The 17,607-nt window shown below is 35.0% G+C and overlaps 1 protein-coding gene and 1 long non-coding RNA gene across 8 annotated transcripts; one reads left to right on the forward strand and one right to left on the reverse strand.

Annotated features, from left to right (window-relative positions):
* The first annotated feature begins 8,257 nt into the window (after positions 1 to 8,257).
* LOC139871509 (glutaredoxin-C9-like) lies at positions 8,258 to 8,674 on the forward strand. Its single transcript, XM_071859212.1, has one exon. The coding sequence runs from the start codon at positions 8,258 to 8,260 to the stop codon at positions 8,672 to 8,674; it is 417 nt and encodes a 138-aa protein (XP_071715313.1).
* Positions 8,675 to 14,964: 6,290 nt separating this feature from the next.
* Positions 14,965 to 17,250, reverse strand: LOC139871515 (uncharacterized). 7 transcript variants are annotated; one of them, XR_011766668.1, is made up of 5 exons: positions 17,015 to 17,250; positions 16,823 to 16,915; positions 15,420 to 16,693; positions 15,181 to 15,247; positions 14,965 to 15,058 (listed from the first exon to the last, which is right to left on the reverse strand). It is a non-coding gene; the product is annotated as an uncharacterized lncRNA (long non-coding RNA). The 7 variants fall into 7 exon arrangements; XR_011766664.1 differs by having other exon boundaries at positions 15,420 to 16,395; positions 16,647 to 16,693; positions 16,823 to 17,250; XR_011766666.1 differs by having other exon boundaries at positions 15,420 to 16,915.
* Between the last annotated feature and the right edge of the window lie 357 nt (positions 17,251 to 17,607).

Genomic DNA, 17,607 nt, shown 5'->3' on the forward strand with positions numbered 1-17,607 from the left:
AGTATCGTTGGCATGGACCCATGATCCCTGGAGTAAACGAGGATCGTCCATTTCTAAACAAATATGGACATTGGTCCAGATATACCACCGACAGGCGGGTTGTGCCGATTACGCCTGGCAGATTTCGGTTCATGACCACCGGTACATATTCTCGCAGTTCGTCATCATATTCTCCTACACATGACTCAGACAGTTCGTCATCAGACGAGATCAGTAAGGAGGAGGATTTCGCTAATGAAATAAAAGAGATCACAAGGAGAAATTCCAACTTGCTATAGATAATAAAAACAACCACAATAATAAAAAGTCCTTAATTATTAAAAAGGAACAGGACCATTCGATCCGTAACCACCCTTATTGTATTAAACCCACTGAGGCAACGGGTACCTCAAAACCCCAACTAAAAATAAAATACACTGCCAGAATGTCTGTCGGACCATGTGCACACAAACAATTGGCAGAGAGAACCAAATGGGAAGAAGTTTCTGATAGTTCTGAATAAACGACCTCGCAACCATAAATCTTCCATGCGCTATTTTATTGCTTATGTGTGCTACTCTATCTTGTTATGTAAAATAAACATATGTAAAATATCAGTATTGTATGGTATTGTATTATTTTGGTTTATTAATAATAAATGCATGGAATGATTATTTGTATTATTACTACTTCTTATTATTATTATTACATAATAATGTAGTAACTCGCTATAATTTTTCATAGTGGAATATTATTAGGATTTTAGTAGTTAATTCCTTGTACTAGCTATTATGTATGAACTTAACGGGTAGGTAATACCCTAGAAATAATTATAAAATGCTAATAAGAAGAAAAGACTTTTATAATAATTGGTTCATATTATTAATATGCTACGATTAACTATTGACAACTCATTTTACCTATAATATTCTATATGATTAAATTATCTCTGTTGTGTTTATTGAAGAAACATGTCTCAAATGTCGGATACTGAGTTTGAGCAACTAGTCGAGAAACGTGTGAATGAAAGAATTGCTGCAGCCGACGCAGCAAAAGCAACAGCCGAAGCAGCAGCCAAAGCAGCAGCCGTAAACACAAACTCACGAAACGGATGCTCATACAAAACTTTTCAAGGATGCAAACCACAGACGTTTAGTGGAACCGAGGGACCAGTCGGTCTAACCCGATGGTTTGAAAAGATGGAGTCCGTTTTCAAAATCAGTAATTGTGCGAATGGAGACAAGTCAAAGTATGCTTCGTGCACGTTGCAAGACGGTGCACTTACTTGGTGGAACAATTATGCTAAAGCAGAAGGAATAGATACGGCATATGATATCTCTTGGGAAGAACTGAAAAAGATGCTAATCGAGGAGTACTGTCCTCGAAACGAGATCAGAAAAATGGAATCTGAGTTACATAATCTGAAGGTTATCGGCGCGAATCTCAATAACTATGAAAAGCGTTTCATGGAACTAGCCTTGTTGTGTCCCGAATTGGTGCCAAACGAGAAACGAAAGATAGAAATGTATATTGACGGTTTATCGATCAATATCAAAGGAAATGTTACATCGTCCAAACCGAATACGATGCAGGAAGCCATGACAATGGCACACCAACTCATGGACCAGATCACAGAGAGTTCTGTTAAGGCACCAATTACCGAAGTCAAGACAACTGAAGGAAAGAGGAAATGGGAAGAATATAAGGGCAAAAGTACTCACCTGAAGAAACAAGAAACTTTTAAAGGTAAACAAGATGGGGCAACTGCAAGTCCAAACTATAAGGGACCTCATCCGTTCTGCAAAAGATGTTACACACATCATGCAGGTTATTGCCAAGTGGTCTGTGATAAGTGCAACAAGAAAGGACATGTGGCGAAAGATTGTTATGCCACCGTTTCTGAAGTAAAGACAAAACTGACCGATGTCAAGAAATGTTTTGGATGCGGGAAGTTTGGTCACTTTATAAATCAATGCCCTGATAAGGAGAAGAACAAAGAACCCGCACGTGGGAGGGCATTTAATGTTAGTACCAGTGAAGCACGTGAGGATCCTAATCTTGTCACGGGTACGTTTACCGTTAATAATCAGCTAGCTTCTATTATGTTTGATACGGGTGCTGATAGAAGTTATATGTGTAAAGACTTTAGTTCTAAACTAAAATATGCATCATTACCTCTAGACGATAAATATACTATTGAATTAGCTAATGGTAAACTGATAAAAGCCGATAAAATTTGCCATGGTTGCAAAATAAATCTCGCTGGTGAAACCTTCAAAATCGATTTGATACCCGTAGAATTAGGAAGTTTTGACGTAATCGTTGGCATGGACTGGATGTCCAAAACAAGAGCGGAAGTTATTTGTGCTGAGAAAGCAATCCGCATCCCTCGTAAGGATGAAACGTCATTAATGATTTATGGGGAGAAGAGCAACTCAAAGTTGAACTTTATCAGCTGTATGAAGGCCCAGAAACTTATAAGAAAAGGTCGTTATGCTATTCTGGCACACGTAAAGAAGATCGATACTGAAGAAAGAAGCATTAATGACATGCCAGTTGTAAGAGAATATCCCGGAGTATTTCCAGAAGAATTACCGGGGCTACCTCCACACAGTTGTGTAGAATTCCAGATTGATCTCATACCAGGAGCTGCACCTGTAGCCCGATCTCCATATAGACTTGCACCTTCAGAAATGCAAGAATTACAAGACCAGTTGCAAGAATTATCGGACCGTGGATTTATTCGTCCTAGTTTTTCACCTTGGGGTGCTCCTATTCTGTTCGTCAAGAAGAAGGATGGATCTATGAGAATGTGCATAGATTACCGAGAATTAAACAAATTAACGATCAAGAATCGGTACCCATTACCGAGGATTGATGATTTGTTTGATCAATTGCAAGGATCAAGTGTTTATTCCAAGATTGATCTACGCTCCGGATATCATCAGCTGAGAGTGAAGGAAGAAGATGTTCCTAAAACCGCGTTCAGAACCCGTTACGGTCACTATGAATTTTTAGTCATGCCTTTTGGATTGACTAATGCTCCATCAGTATTCATGGATCTAATGAATCGCATCTGTAGACCGTATTTAGACAAATTTGTCATTGTTTTTATCGACGACATATTGATTTACTCGAAGAACAAGGAAGAACATGAGCAACACTTAAGACTGGTACTAGAGGTACTCAAGAAAGAAGAACTGTACGCAAAATTTTCGAAGTGTGATTTCTGGTTACAAGAAGTACAATTTTTGGGCCATATTGTCAGTAAACATGGAATTAAAGTTGACCCTACCAAGATCGAAGCCATTAGTAAATGGGAAACACCTAAGACTCCAACATAAATCCGCCAATTCTTAGGTCTTGCTGGTTACTACCGAAGATTCATTCAAGATTTCTCTAGAATCGCCAAACCCTTAACTGCATTAACTCAAAAGGGAAAGAAGTATGATTGGTCCACGGAACAGGAATCCTCATTCCAGTTATTAAAGAAGAAGTTAACGTCTGCACCCATTTTGTCATTACCAGAAGGAAATGATGATTTCGTGATCTATTGTGACGCTTCGCGCTAAGGTTTAGGATGTGTATTAATGCAACGCACAAAAGTTATCGCATGTGCCTCACGACAACTAAAAATTCATGAAAAGAACTATACGACGCATGATTTAGAACTTGGAGCAGTAGTTTTTGCACTCAAAATATGGAGACACTATCTATATGGCACCAAGTGTACAGTGTACACTGACCATAAGAGTCTTCAGCACATTTTTGATCAAAAACAACTCAATATGAGGCAACGTCGCTGGGTAGAGTTGTTAAACGATTACGATTGTTAAATCCGTTACCACCCCGGAAAGGCTAATGTTGTAGCTGATGCCTTAAGTCGAAAAGAAAGAGTAAAACCTTATAGGGTCCGAGCTTTGAATATTACAATTCGTACTGATCTCACAAAGCAAATTCAAGCAGCACAGTTAGAAGCTTTAAAAGAAGAAAACGAAAAGGCGAAATGAGCAAAGGGTTAGAAAAACAACTTGAAGTAAAAGCCGATGGAACCCTGTATTTTGCTGGTAGGATATGGGTACCAAAACATTGTAACCTAAGGCAACTAGTACTGGATGAAGCACACAAAACGAGGTACTCAATTCACCCAGGAAACGGGAAAATGTACCACGATCTCAAGAAGTTTTATTGGTGGCCTAATATGAAGACAGAAATTGCTACTTATGTAAGCAAATGTTTGACGTGTGCAAAGGTCAAAGCTGAGCACCAAAAGCCGTCAGGATTACTGCAACAACCGGAAATTCCGCAGTGGAAATGGGAAAGAATAACCATGGATTTCATTACGAAATTGCCAAGGACTACAAGTAATCATGATACTATTTGGGTGATAGTTGATCGTCTAACTAAATCAGCTCACTTTCTACCAATAAAGGAGACAGACAGTATGGAGAAATTAGCACGCCTATATTTGAAGGAAGTAGTTTCCAGGCATGGTGTACCTATCTCCATCATATCTGATCGCGACACCCAATTCACATCACGTTTCTGACAGTCATTACAAAAAGCATTGGGAACTCGATTAGATATGAGCACCGCTTATCACCCACAGACAGATGGTTAAAGTGAAAGAACAATACAAACATTGGAAGACATGTTACGGGCATGCGTGATTGACTTTGGAACCAGTTGGGATCGACACTTACCGTTGACAGAATTTTCATACAATAACAGCTATCATACGAGCATCAACGCAGCGCCATTTAAAGCACTTTACGGTAGAAAGTGCAGATCTCCTATCTGTTGGAGTGAAGTAGGAGAAAGACAACTTACTGGACCAGAAATTATTCATGAAACCACCGACAAGATCATTCAAATACAACAGCGATTGAAAACAGCCATGAGTCGCCAAAAGAGTTATGCTGATGTAAGAAGAAAACCACTAGAATTTCAAGTAGGCGACAAAGTCATGTTGAAAGTGTCACCCTGGAAAGGTGTTGTACGATTCGATAAATGAGGAAAGCTAAGTCCTAGGTATGTAGGACCCTTTGAAATCACCGAAAGAATTGGAGCAGTTGCTTATCGATTAAAGCTACCACAAGAACTTAGTAGTGTTCATGACACATTTCACGTATCAAATTTAAAGAAATGTTTAGCTGAAGAGGATGTCATAATTCCTCTTGATGAAATACGAATCAATGATAAACTCCATTTTATCGAAGAACCTGTTGAAATCATGGACCGTGAGGTCAAACAATTAAAACAAAGCAAAATACCAATAGTTAGAGTTCGTTGGAACGCAAGACGAGGACCCGAGTTTACTTGGGAACGTGAAGATCAAATGAAGCAAAAGTATCCACATTTGTTCACTGATATCGCTCATGAAACAGGTACTACTCAAAATTTCAGGACAAAATTTTCTTTAACGGGGAGGTACTATGATGACCCGAAAAATTTCGACTAATTTAAACCAATTCTCTATATGATTTAATATTATTTAAATATACATATATCTATGTATATATATATATATATTATAAGATGTACAAGTAAAAACAACTTTCCTACAGTAAAACACTATTTGCTACAGTAAAAATGACTTTGCTACAGTAAAACACTATTTGTTACAGTGAAACTGTATTTTGCTACAGTGCTACAGTGAAAACGAATTTTCTACAGTGATTTGCTACAGTAAAACACTATTTGCTACAGTAAAACACTATTTGCTACAGTAAACCACTATTTGCTACCGTAAACACTATTTGCTACAGTAAACACTATTTGATATCGACGAACTAGCAAACAAAAACGGAAAAGACGGCCATGCGATCGCATGGCAAAAACACTGAAAACCCATGCGATCGCATGGGCTACAGTAAACACTATTTGATGTCGACAAACTAGCAAACAAAAGGGGTTCAGGCGGCCATGCGATCGCATGGCAAAAGCACTGAAAACCCATGCGATCGCATGGGGACCAAAATCAGGAACATGCCTATAAAAGGCCAGTTTACTCGACGTATTAATTACATTTTTTTTTCTTTAATCAATATTTATATTTATATTATAATTATAATTTTAAATTTAAGTTTAATAATAATAAGGTATATACAAGGGTGTTTTTAATTCGGGTTTCAAACCGCTTTAAGCTAAGGAAGTATTGGGTATTGTTCGGAGTATTGTTCTTGAATCCAAGGCCAACCATACAGTCGTCTACCATCATTACGTCTACGCAATTTGCCTACAATATTGAGTCTCAATATTGAACAGTGAGTTATAGTCTCCCTTTTTAAATGCTTTAAATATTTTTGGGCTGAGAATACATGCACTTTATTTTATACGCTATGGACACAAGTATTTACTTATTTAATTCTACACTGAGTTTGAACCGAAAATCCTTTAGCTTTGGTAACTAGTAACTGCCAGTACATAGGATATGGACTGGTGGGCGCGAGTAATTGTATATGGATCCATAGAGCTTGACATCCCCATCCGAGCTAGAGCGCTAGCCTTTTAACGGACGTATGTTATTTGAGTTTAAGACACGTTGGTTTGCGTGTATTAAAACTAATGGGGTAATTATCACTACAGCGTTAAGTTTAGTTACCAGGGTGCTCTGTTATGTAGAATCTATTGATAAACTTTTGATGAGATCTTGTGGTCTATCTTTATATATGTTTATGACTCGAGCAATTAAACCTATAACTCACCAACATTCGTGTTGATTTTTTTTACATGTTTTATTCTCAGGTCCTTAGAATGCTTCCGCTGTGATGTGCTTGTTGCCTGCATGGAGTCTCTCATGCTTTGTACAAAGTTTATTGCATTCAAAATAAAACTGCGTTGTGTAATAAATAATTGGACTGTGATGTCAACCTGTAAATTAAAGACTTATGTATTTCGGGGTTTTGCTTATACCTAAGCACTCGCCCACATGTTTATAACTTTCTATATTTAGAAAGTCACTTATTTTAATGAATGCAATATTTTATCAAAACGTATCATATAGAGGTCAAAACCTCACTGTGGAATCAATGATTAACGTGCCGCGTCAATAGCGATTTTGACGGGTCGTTACAAGTTGCATGTTAAAACTAGTATTTCATGACAATAGGTCAATTGTCTATGGTGTTTAACAGTTGTTATCGAACACACCCCATCAAATCACTGTAATCTCCTGTGAGCAAGGTTTAAAAAGATGCGAAACGGGGTCGAGACAATCGGAACCTTAAAACATCGAGACGAGGTCGTAATGGACGTTGACTTATATAGTTATATATATACACATATTTTAATGCAAAGAAAAAACTTCGTTGACTAGTTTGTACTTATAATTGCTATCATCTTTAATATAATGCCAAAAGTAACGTTATACATCAATTTTGATTGTTTTAATCTATTTTTTGACTTTTCACCAGCGTTGACCCAACTTTTCCTGCATTTGACCCCAGTTTTGATTGTTGACCGACTTATTAGACGACGAGACAAGGTCGAGACGGGCTAGTCACCAAAATCGCAATGGGTGTTGTAACGGACGCAACAAACGCAACATGCATCGTTTACTACACTGCATGTGACGTTATTCTTCTTGAATAGAAAATTAATTTAATTGAGTGAAAGCAATTAGATTACTAAATATTTAACATCTAATTAGACGGATCTTATTCTTATCTAATCGCACTTCCAATTGACTGGTTGTGCAATCTTCTAATAATATCAACTTACAAGTTTGTTGAAAGATCGGTTTTATTTTAAAAATGCACAACTTAAACGAAGTTCATATTTATCTGAATAATTTTTAATAAGACACATCATGTTTAATTATTAAAAAATAAATGCCTAGTACTTCTGAATAACACACCTAATTAAATTTCATATTGTTAAGTTCAACTAAAAAACATGAACTAAGTTTATTACTCCTTAATAAAACCGCTATATGCATCATAGGTTGTCCTTGTACCATCAAATACCCTCGAGTATCTCATAATCTTATAGTCCTATTTCAGTAAAATCAACGACATACATCTTTCCTGTTGCAGAATTAGTTATACGTACATATATCATCATCCATCTTTTATTTATATGTTTATTATTTTTAATTATTATTTATCATAAGCATGCTTTTAAAGCTGTTATAATATTAACAGAATGTACCATTTTACCTTTCCAAATAATAATAAAAAAAAAACACTATAAATACAACCAATTGTTCCACCTTTCATTTCATGTAACCCTAAAACACACACACATATACACAAAGTCTCTCTTTCATAATAAGAATATGAAGATGAACAACTCATCACAATCAACAAGTATAGTAATGGAAAGAACCACTACTGATCATGTTACAACGGTTACAACAAAAATGGAGACGGTTTACGAGAGGGTGCACAACCTTGCTAACGGGAATGCAGTTGTGGTATTTTCAGTTACCGGTTGTTGTATGGGCCATGTTGCAAAGCAGCTTCTTCTTGGGCTGGGTGTGGGCCCTACCGTTGTGGAATTGGACCGAGAGACTGCAGGGATGGAAATTCATGCTTTACTTTACCACCTTGCGGCTGGGAACGAGCAACAACAGCCCGTTCCCGCTGTGTTTGTTGGTGGAAAGTTTTTAGGTGGAATTGAAACGCTTATTGCGTGCCATATTAATGGTACGCTCGTTCCTCTTTTAAAGGATGCGGGTGCTCTATGGCTTTAGATATTCGATAGTTAATTGGTTAAGCTGTTAGATTTGTTCATCAGAACATTATTTAGCTTGATAATGTTATTGTTAATAATAAATATTGATATATTAATATAAATTATGAATTATATACACTCCGTATTATTTAATGGCATTTGGGTCAGTCGACTGATCTCTAATTACAATATTACATGTATATATATTTGATTTTGTTTGTGTTTTAAGAAAAAAATATGAAACAAGAAGTGATCACTTGTTCATGAAACAAATATTTAAAACCACATGTCCACATATATTAAGTTAATTCTTATTTATATTTATATGTTATATAAACCAAACTTGAGTGATCACTTGTTCATGAAACAAATATTTAAAACCACATGTCCACATATATTAAGTTAATTCGTATTTATATTTATATGTTATATAAACCAAACTTGTTCATGTTATCTTATAAGTGGCTAAGATTACGAGGGTGTTTGAGATTATGTTTGATTAACATATTTATGGTCTTTATTAGTAAATAAAATAATATAAAGTATAGATATAAAATGGGCTTTCCTGTCTATATTTGTAATTTTCTTAACCTCTTCTAGCTTCTTGCTAGAGTAGTTCATTATTTATATATTTTTAGCCCTTCAAAAAAAGAACACCTTTAGCACCTTAATTTTAAAAAAAGTTTTATCTATTAATTATTAACATGAATTAAAGTGCTGTTGCATTAATAAGAGAAATGCTATGCTATATATGTTTATAAAAAGAGTTTACTTGGTTGATTTATTATCTTTCTTATTTACCTCTTCGTTTTCGATGATGCTAATTCATTATGTAAATAACTATTTTGAAAACTTTTATAATTAAGCAGATCATTTCTCGTCCTATAATGCAAACATTTCAATTGCGAGTGGGTTTTTTTCTTTACGCCAAAAAAAAAAAAAAAAAAAAAAAAAACCTAGTTAATTTTGAATTAGTTGTTTTAAAGTAATTATCAGTTTGATAATTTAAGAGTTTCCTCCTCTTTCTTTTAATAACTTGAACAATATGCTAATTATCTATTATCCGTTTTAAAAAATAAAAAGCATTAAAAATAATCGATTGGTCAAAATTTAAACTTTGGTCAAATATAATCGGATGAGGTGAGAATTGCATGATATGAAGTTGATTAATTGGCAACTTTGTGGGAGACAAAAAGGACATCCCATGCAGAAAAGGATAGTATTGGATGATGTACAACAGTCGTAGCTTATGGTACTAACCGAATAATAACAGGAGTGGACGTACAATCGTTTGTCCGGACCACATTGGAAATTGTTTTTTTTTCCTTTTTATTTATTTTTATATAATAAGTACTACTACCTCGTCTCATTCCAATAGGTCAGTATTTCATTTTGGGCTGTTCCATTCTTATAGTCCACTTCCATAAATAGAAAGGAAAGAAGATATTTCATTGGTGGATCTGGAGAGAGAAGATATTTCATTGGTGGAGAAATGAAGTTAGTTGAATTTCTTAAAACTGCGTGTTTTTTGTCTGTGGACTATTGGAATGAGACGGAGGGAGTATTAAAAAAGATACATTCATCGAAAAATGGACTCTAATTGAAACGGACAAAATAAACCGATAAGACTTGAAACATTTGTTTTTTTTTCCATGACCGACGTGGGATAACTTCTCAACATAAACGTCACAAAACGACGTTAACTTCAACCAAACCTAATTACGACCGAATTTGCATGAACAACGCGGACAAAAGCAAGAGCTAAAATACAAACTAATGAGAACATACGATTGTCAAAACACACAAACTAAGACGAAACAAAGTAAATTAAGAACACCAAGCAAACACCACTAAAAACGAACAACAATAACCAACTTAGGAAGGTCCTTTCTTATTCCTTTCAACCGAGTGATTTGTAATACCATCCACCTTGTCAATGTGCACACATTTACCTTGTCGAGACTTGAAATTGAATGAAGTTACGTTAGATGAACCACTTCTAACACGAGAGCCGGGAACGGACGGAGGTAACCAACCCTCATCCGCTAAGCCTTGAAAGAAACCTTTATTGACATTGCCCGAGGCACCAATCTCATCTTCATCCCGTAAAACGAAACTCTCACAAACCGCCTTCTTAGACGTATGCTTGTTCTTATTAGCCCAACCCACCTTGATAGGCTTATTGGGCTCAATGACCACATGGTTCTCAACATAAACTTGAGATAAATGTGTCTGAATGATCAACCACTAAAATAGAAGTAACAATATGCACCGAATCAACATTCTGTATACTTGAGACCCCTACATCTTGCACCAAATCAATAGAGTTACACTATTACATTCTGGCACAATTAGACGTGTGAAAAAACCTTTTTAGACGTGTTGAACAACACGTCTACATGTGACGACTTCAATTGAGTGGTGACATATAGTGCGGTTCAACGAACTGCTCTAAAAAACTCTCAAGTAGACGTGTTGTCAAATCGTTAGATTAGGCTGTTCCATTATGTCTATTAGACATGTTCCGTTATTTACAATTAGACGTGTTTCGTTAGTTGCAATTAAACGTGTTTCGTTAGTTGCAATTAAAGATGTTCCGTTAGTTGCAATTAAATGTACCATTTACAGTTGTAACATCCCGCATTTTTCCGTTAAATTATTTTAACGCCCGTCTTTTTCTTTTTAAATAATACCCTTCGTATCTAGATTCGTATCCTTTGTTAAGTAACATTTTAAATATTCTCGTTATCGGAATTTAATATCTCCCGTACTCCCGTGAAATTTAAAATAATTCGTTCGGTTAATTCCCGCACCCGATTCATAGTTGAGGGACCAAACTTGCCAAGGGTTCAAACCTTTGACTAGGTCAAAGGGTCAAACCCTTTCCACCCTTTCATTATCACCTCCTCCATTTTATTACTTCCTCCATTTTCTCTCTAACTCCAAACACAAAGATTCATCATCCATTTATGATCTAGCGGGTATTTTGCAAAACAAATTACATATTTGAGCTCCTTACAACTTCCTCTTCGTTTTGGTACCAACTTCATCTCATTTGGGTAACATTTCTAAAACACTAAATTTCTTTAAATTCGTGTTCTTGACTTATAAAGTTGTTAATTAGCGTCTATGGCTCATTGTGATGTCGTGTATGTAATTTGTATGCTCGATTCGTTGTTTTTGGTGTAATTAGTTCAATATGAAAATTACTTGCTAAATCCTTGATTTTGGATGATCAAATGTTGTTAGATTGTTAAAGTGCATGTTTTAAAAGTGTAACTAGTATCATTAGCTTCGTTTTGATGTATAGGTTGATTAAGGAAACTCCAAGAACATGATTAGTGATTTTGTGAACTTGGATTAGGGTTTGATAAGCTTTACATGAACTTTTGATGCGTCAAATGCTATGAGATATTGTTGTTAAGTGTTTTGTTGCAATGTGTGTTTGATCACCTTCGAAACGGCATATCATACATGTAAAACGGTTGCCCGAATCATGAAATGCATATTTAGAACTTGAACTTTGATTATGAACGTTTAAATGCGGTTTTGGGGTGTGTAAGTGTTGAATTACTTGATGAATTGTGTCTAGGTGTTTTCCTTGTCAAAATACCTTCCCGGTGATATAAAATACTTGTTCTAATTGTTTGCGGATCATAGATTGTGATTGTTTGGTTTTTGGTTCGTGCACTTGTGTTTCAGCAAAACAGTTCCTGGAAAGCCTTCTGGACGCCGTCTAAAACCCTGGGACGCCGTCCAGGTCTTTAAAGTGGGACGCCGTCTACACCCTGGGACGCCGTCCAGCCTTTCACACTGGGACGCCGTCCAGGCATTTGGGACGCCGTCTCATTTGCCTGCCAGGGGCTGTTTTGGTTGGTCGTTTCACGAAAAATGTTTGGGATGTTCTAGACCTCCAATTCACTTTCAACTTGTTTTAACATGCTTATATATGAATAACTAGCATAGAAAATTTGTCCGAGACCCGACCCGACCATGTTGACTTTTCCGTTGACTTTGACCCGACCAAGTTTGACTTTTTGTCAAACTTAACCAAATACTTATGCAACCTTTCTAACATGATTATTTACTTGTATCTTGCATGAAACTTGACTAGTTGATTCACATGTTAATATAATCGAGTCGTAACGAGCCATAGGACTAATTGAACATCTTTGACCGTTTGCGTTTACCGTTATTGATATAACCTATATGTTTAGGTCAAGACTAGCCTTGTCTTTGCACGCGTTTACTTGTTAAAGTACTTTATTAACTCTTGCACTCAAGGTGAGATCATAGTCCCACTTTTACTCTTTTTGAACTTATATTTGGGATGAGAAAACATAAACGATTCTTTTGAACTAAGTGAACACAAGAACGGGAAAACAAACATTCTACATACGAGTTTAGAACAAAAATCCTCAATTCGATTATCATTAGTTACACTTGCCGGGTGTAAGCGAGAACTTATGTTATATGGCCATATGGGTTGACAACCCTCATCCTTGACGGTTCGCTACCGTCTACGGATGAAATATATTTTCGAGAATCAGTGTTTGTTCTAGCACTATGGATGGGGTATACAATGGATGGAATGTTAAGCTTTGATAATTGGGTGCTCGTGAAACAAACTTTTGGAATGTATTACTATTATTTCATTGATGCAAATCTTGTGGTTCACTCGTACTTACTTACTTAAACCTATGATTTCACCAACGTTTTCGTTGACAGATTTCTATGTTTTTCTCAGGTCTTGCACGATATGTGAAACATGCTTCCGCTTACTATTTGATACTTGCATCCGATGTCGAGTATACATGCATTTCATAGAGCGTCTTTTGACTTTACTTTAAACCGTGTCGCCTAGATTTCAATAGTACTTATAACGTTGTGACTTAACTTTTGGTTGAACAATTCTTGTAAACTTTGAAAACAATCTTTATTTTGAAATGAAGGCGATATATTTTGGTCAAGCGTTATCTTAAAGACTTATAATCAGGTAATGGGACCCACGTAGCCGACGCCGTCACTTGACGATTTGTCGGGGTCGCTACAACAGTGTTCCTCCTTTTTTGTCAATTAGACGTGTTTCTGGAACACGTCTAATTGATTAAATTAACACGTCTAACTGATAATCAGACGTGTTCCCAGTATCAATTAGACGTGTTATCAATTAAACGTGTTATCAATTAGACGTGTTCCAGTAAATGTTAACCATGGTTAAAATCATATATTTTAAATAATACATGCCAACTACCAGATATTCTCCTCTCAAATATTTCAAATAATACCCGCCAAATACCAAATGCACATAATATAACAAATTAATTTTCTACAAAACCAAATTTTATATATATATATATATATATATATATATATATATATATATATATATATATATATATATATATATATATATATATATATATATATATATATATATATAGTCCTTCTTAGACGTATGCTTGTTCTTATTAGCCCAACCCACCTTGATAGGCTTATTGGGCTCAATGACCACATGGTTCTCAACATAAACTTGAGATAAATGTGTCTGAATGATCAACCACTAAAATAGAAGTAACAATATGCACCGAATCAACATTCTGTACACTTGAGACCCCTACATCTTGCACCAAATCAATAGAGTTACACTATTACATTCCGGCACAATTAGACGTGTGGAAAAACCTTTTTAGACGTGTTGAACAACACGTCTACATGTGACGACTTCAATTGAGTAGTGATATAGTGCGGTTCAACAAACCGCTCTAAAAAACTCTCAAGTAGACGTATTGTCAAATCGTTAGATTAGGCTGTTCCATTATGTCTATTAGACGTGTTCCGTTATTTACAATTAGACGTGTTTCGTTAGTTGCAATTAAACGTGTTTCGTTAGTTGCAATTAAAGATGTTCCGTTAGTTGCAATTAAATGTACCATTTACAGTGTTCCTCCTTTTTTGTCAATTAGACGTGTTTCTGGAACACGTCTAATTGATTAAATTAACACGTCTAACTGATAATCAGACGTGTTCCAGTATCAATTAGACGTGTTATCAATTAAACGTGTTATCAATTAGACGTGTTCCAGTAAATATTAACCATGGTTAAAATCATATATTTTAAATAATACATGCCAACTACCAGATATTCTCCTCTCAAATATTTCAAATAATACCCGCCAAATACCAAATGCACATAATATAACAAATTAATTTTCTACAAAACCAAATTTATATATATATATATATATATATATATATATATATATATATATATATATATATATATATATATTGAAGTATTTACAAAAAAACACTATAAATTCAAATTACAATGAAGGAAATTCTAAACTAAAAAATACTACTCCGGTATAGCTGGTTCTTTGAGCCAAATAGATACCATCTGCTGCATAAGAAAATCAAATAACATAGGAAGTGAGATATTATTTAGTATAAATATACCACTCTTCCAAAAACACCAACATAATTAACATAAGTTTCATAAAAAAGCATAAACCAAAGTAATACCATCTCCTTAATGAAAGTGGGCCAACTCTTGTGCTGTAGAAGCAATCCTTCCAAGAACTGCATTCATCTTAAGTTCCAAAAAAACACGTTTCAGGACTCATCTTTAAGCAGTGAAGTATACCAAACTTCGATTTATAAGTATAATAACAATACTTCCAAGTTTCTTGCAAATAAGTTATCATCTATGGTAGTAAATAGGCCATTAACAGTAGATGTTGATGAAACTCTTGCTCTTTTACCTTGGATCAAAGCTGAAGCCTGTGTACTGAGCATGTCATATTGAGACTGTAGATGCCCAAGTTGTCTCTGCAACCCCAAAGCTCCTGCCTTGTAGGCTAAAGTAGCATCCCTTTTAAAGATAACAAATTATCACAACATTTTTTACAAAACAAAGCTAAAAGTTTGAAGTTTAAACCCTGCAACAATGATTATCATTTTCATACTATGATTAATTACTTCTAGAAAAAACCTGCACAGGAGTTACGTTCGACCCATTAACGGCATCTAAAATCAAAATAATATTTATTGAAGCAACATCATGTATGATACCTTGATACCTTAACAAAGTTTACTGAGAATGAAGGTGACTGAAGCCTCACTGTTGATATCTTCAGCAACGATCAACAATGGAACTCGCCTCTGAAAGTTCTAAAAAAGTTATGACTGCAAATGGATGGAAACACACACTATACATATTACATTACATATTCTCTATAAATGAAAGTTTTCAATTAACACATTAATGTATATACAAAGAATAATTTTATTCATACCATGATCACTTACCAATCAACAAATAATTGCATACTACACGTACCAATTATTTTTTAAAAGAATGGTTCCACGTGACTCCATTGATTGATATAGATTCAGCCAGATTAGCCAAGTTAAGCATGTGAAAAAAAGCTATGGAAATCATAATTAAATCCACTGGACACCTATTTTTACAAAAAAGAACTTTGAACATAAAGTCAGCACATGCCAACATCAAATCAATCATACCGAGACTACCATTAGGCCTCAGTTTGCACCATTTAATATCTGAAGATACTAAAGAGATTTTGAAACTATTGTAGAAGAAACTTTAATACAGTTAAATCTATATATCTAACATATTTCAAATTGAAGCCATACAACTCACCTTAATTGTACGAAGCTTTAAAAACACTTCATGTAGGATATGAGGCATCAAACTTATCTACAGAACCACGACCTCTGAAATTCACGCAAATCCCATAGTGCAATTTCATCAAACACTTGGTGTGCAGTACACATCATTATGTTATTTTCTAGCAATATTGATGATTGCAATAAACACAAAAATGAACAAATTGTACATGTAGTACAAATGGTTTAATAATAGCTGAAACGAAATCAAGGAAACTTGCTAAAGATTAAAACGCAATATGTATTATTATTATTTGGCTATATCGATTTGATTGAAGATAGAAACTGAAATTTATTACCTTTTTGCAATTTAGAGTTGAATCAAAGAAATCAGATGAAGCGATGGCTATTGACATTGGAATTGAGGGTTAGTGGGCTAGAAAAATTGGAAATAAAAAATAAAAAGACAATTGTGATTAACAATTGTGCAATCAATGAAACCTATATCAATATAACCTGAATAATCAAATAATACCTGAATTTAGTAAGACCATCGATATACTGATGGATATATTAAACGCAATCACCGGAGTAGATGATTGATTCGACTAACCGTTCAATAATGAATCTACGAAATCAATTATTCAGAATTCGTGATCATAAATTGACAGAACTTGCAAACTGAATTAGATGTCGCCTATAATTTGAAAGAAACGAATGGTGTTACCCTAAATTTGATTTTCTCCAGTTGAGTCTTCAGCGTCGATGCATATATGTCAACATCACGACCTTCCTATTGAATCAGTATTGTTCCAACCTTCCTATTGATTTGAATATCATAAAACGATTCTGCAATTTTTGTAAATGTAATAAGGATCGATAGATTTCGAGATTTTTGTGATGATAAAGAATTGAGCGTAGAAATGTAAATGGACTGTGTTATGTTTAACCCTTTTTTTCCAATTTTGTTCCATGTAATTTTGTATGTCAAGGGGTAATCAGGAGATTTTATGTGTTTATAGAAGACATATCACGTGATTTTAGAGATTAGAGGTGATGGACGGAACAGATTAAATGATCATATCTTGATGGATGGTTAGGATTTAATTTTGAGTGAAGTTATCACTCATTTATCACTTTCTTATTAGTGTAAGAGAGATTAGGAATAGAAATTAGGAAGAGGTAAGGTTAAAAAGTTTAAAGTGATTTAGAGGGAACAAGCCAATCTAAAAGATTTAATAACACTTCTAAATTAAACACTTCTAAATTAGACGTGTTCTGTTAACTTATGTTAACAGAACTGTAAGGGTTATGTTGATT

Source organism: Rutidosis leptorrhynchoides, chromosome 1 (assembly GCF_046630445.1).
Source record: "Rutidosis leptorrhynchoides isolate AG116_Rl617_1_P2 chromosome 1, CSIRO_AGI_Rlap_v1, whole genome shotgun sequence".
Lineage (NCBI taxonomy): Eukaryota > Viridiplantae > Streptophyta > Magnoliopsida > Asterales > Asteraceae > Rutidosis > Rutidosis leptorrhynchoides.

Coding starts and splice junctions, on each gene's coding strand:
- LOC139871509 (XM_071859212.1), top strand. CDS start 8,258: ATGAAGATGAACAACTCATCACAATCAACAAGTATAGTAATGGAAAGA.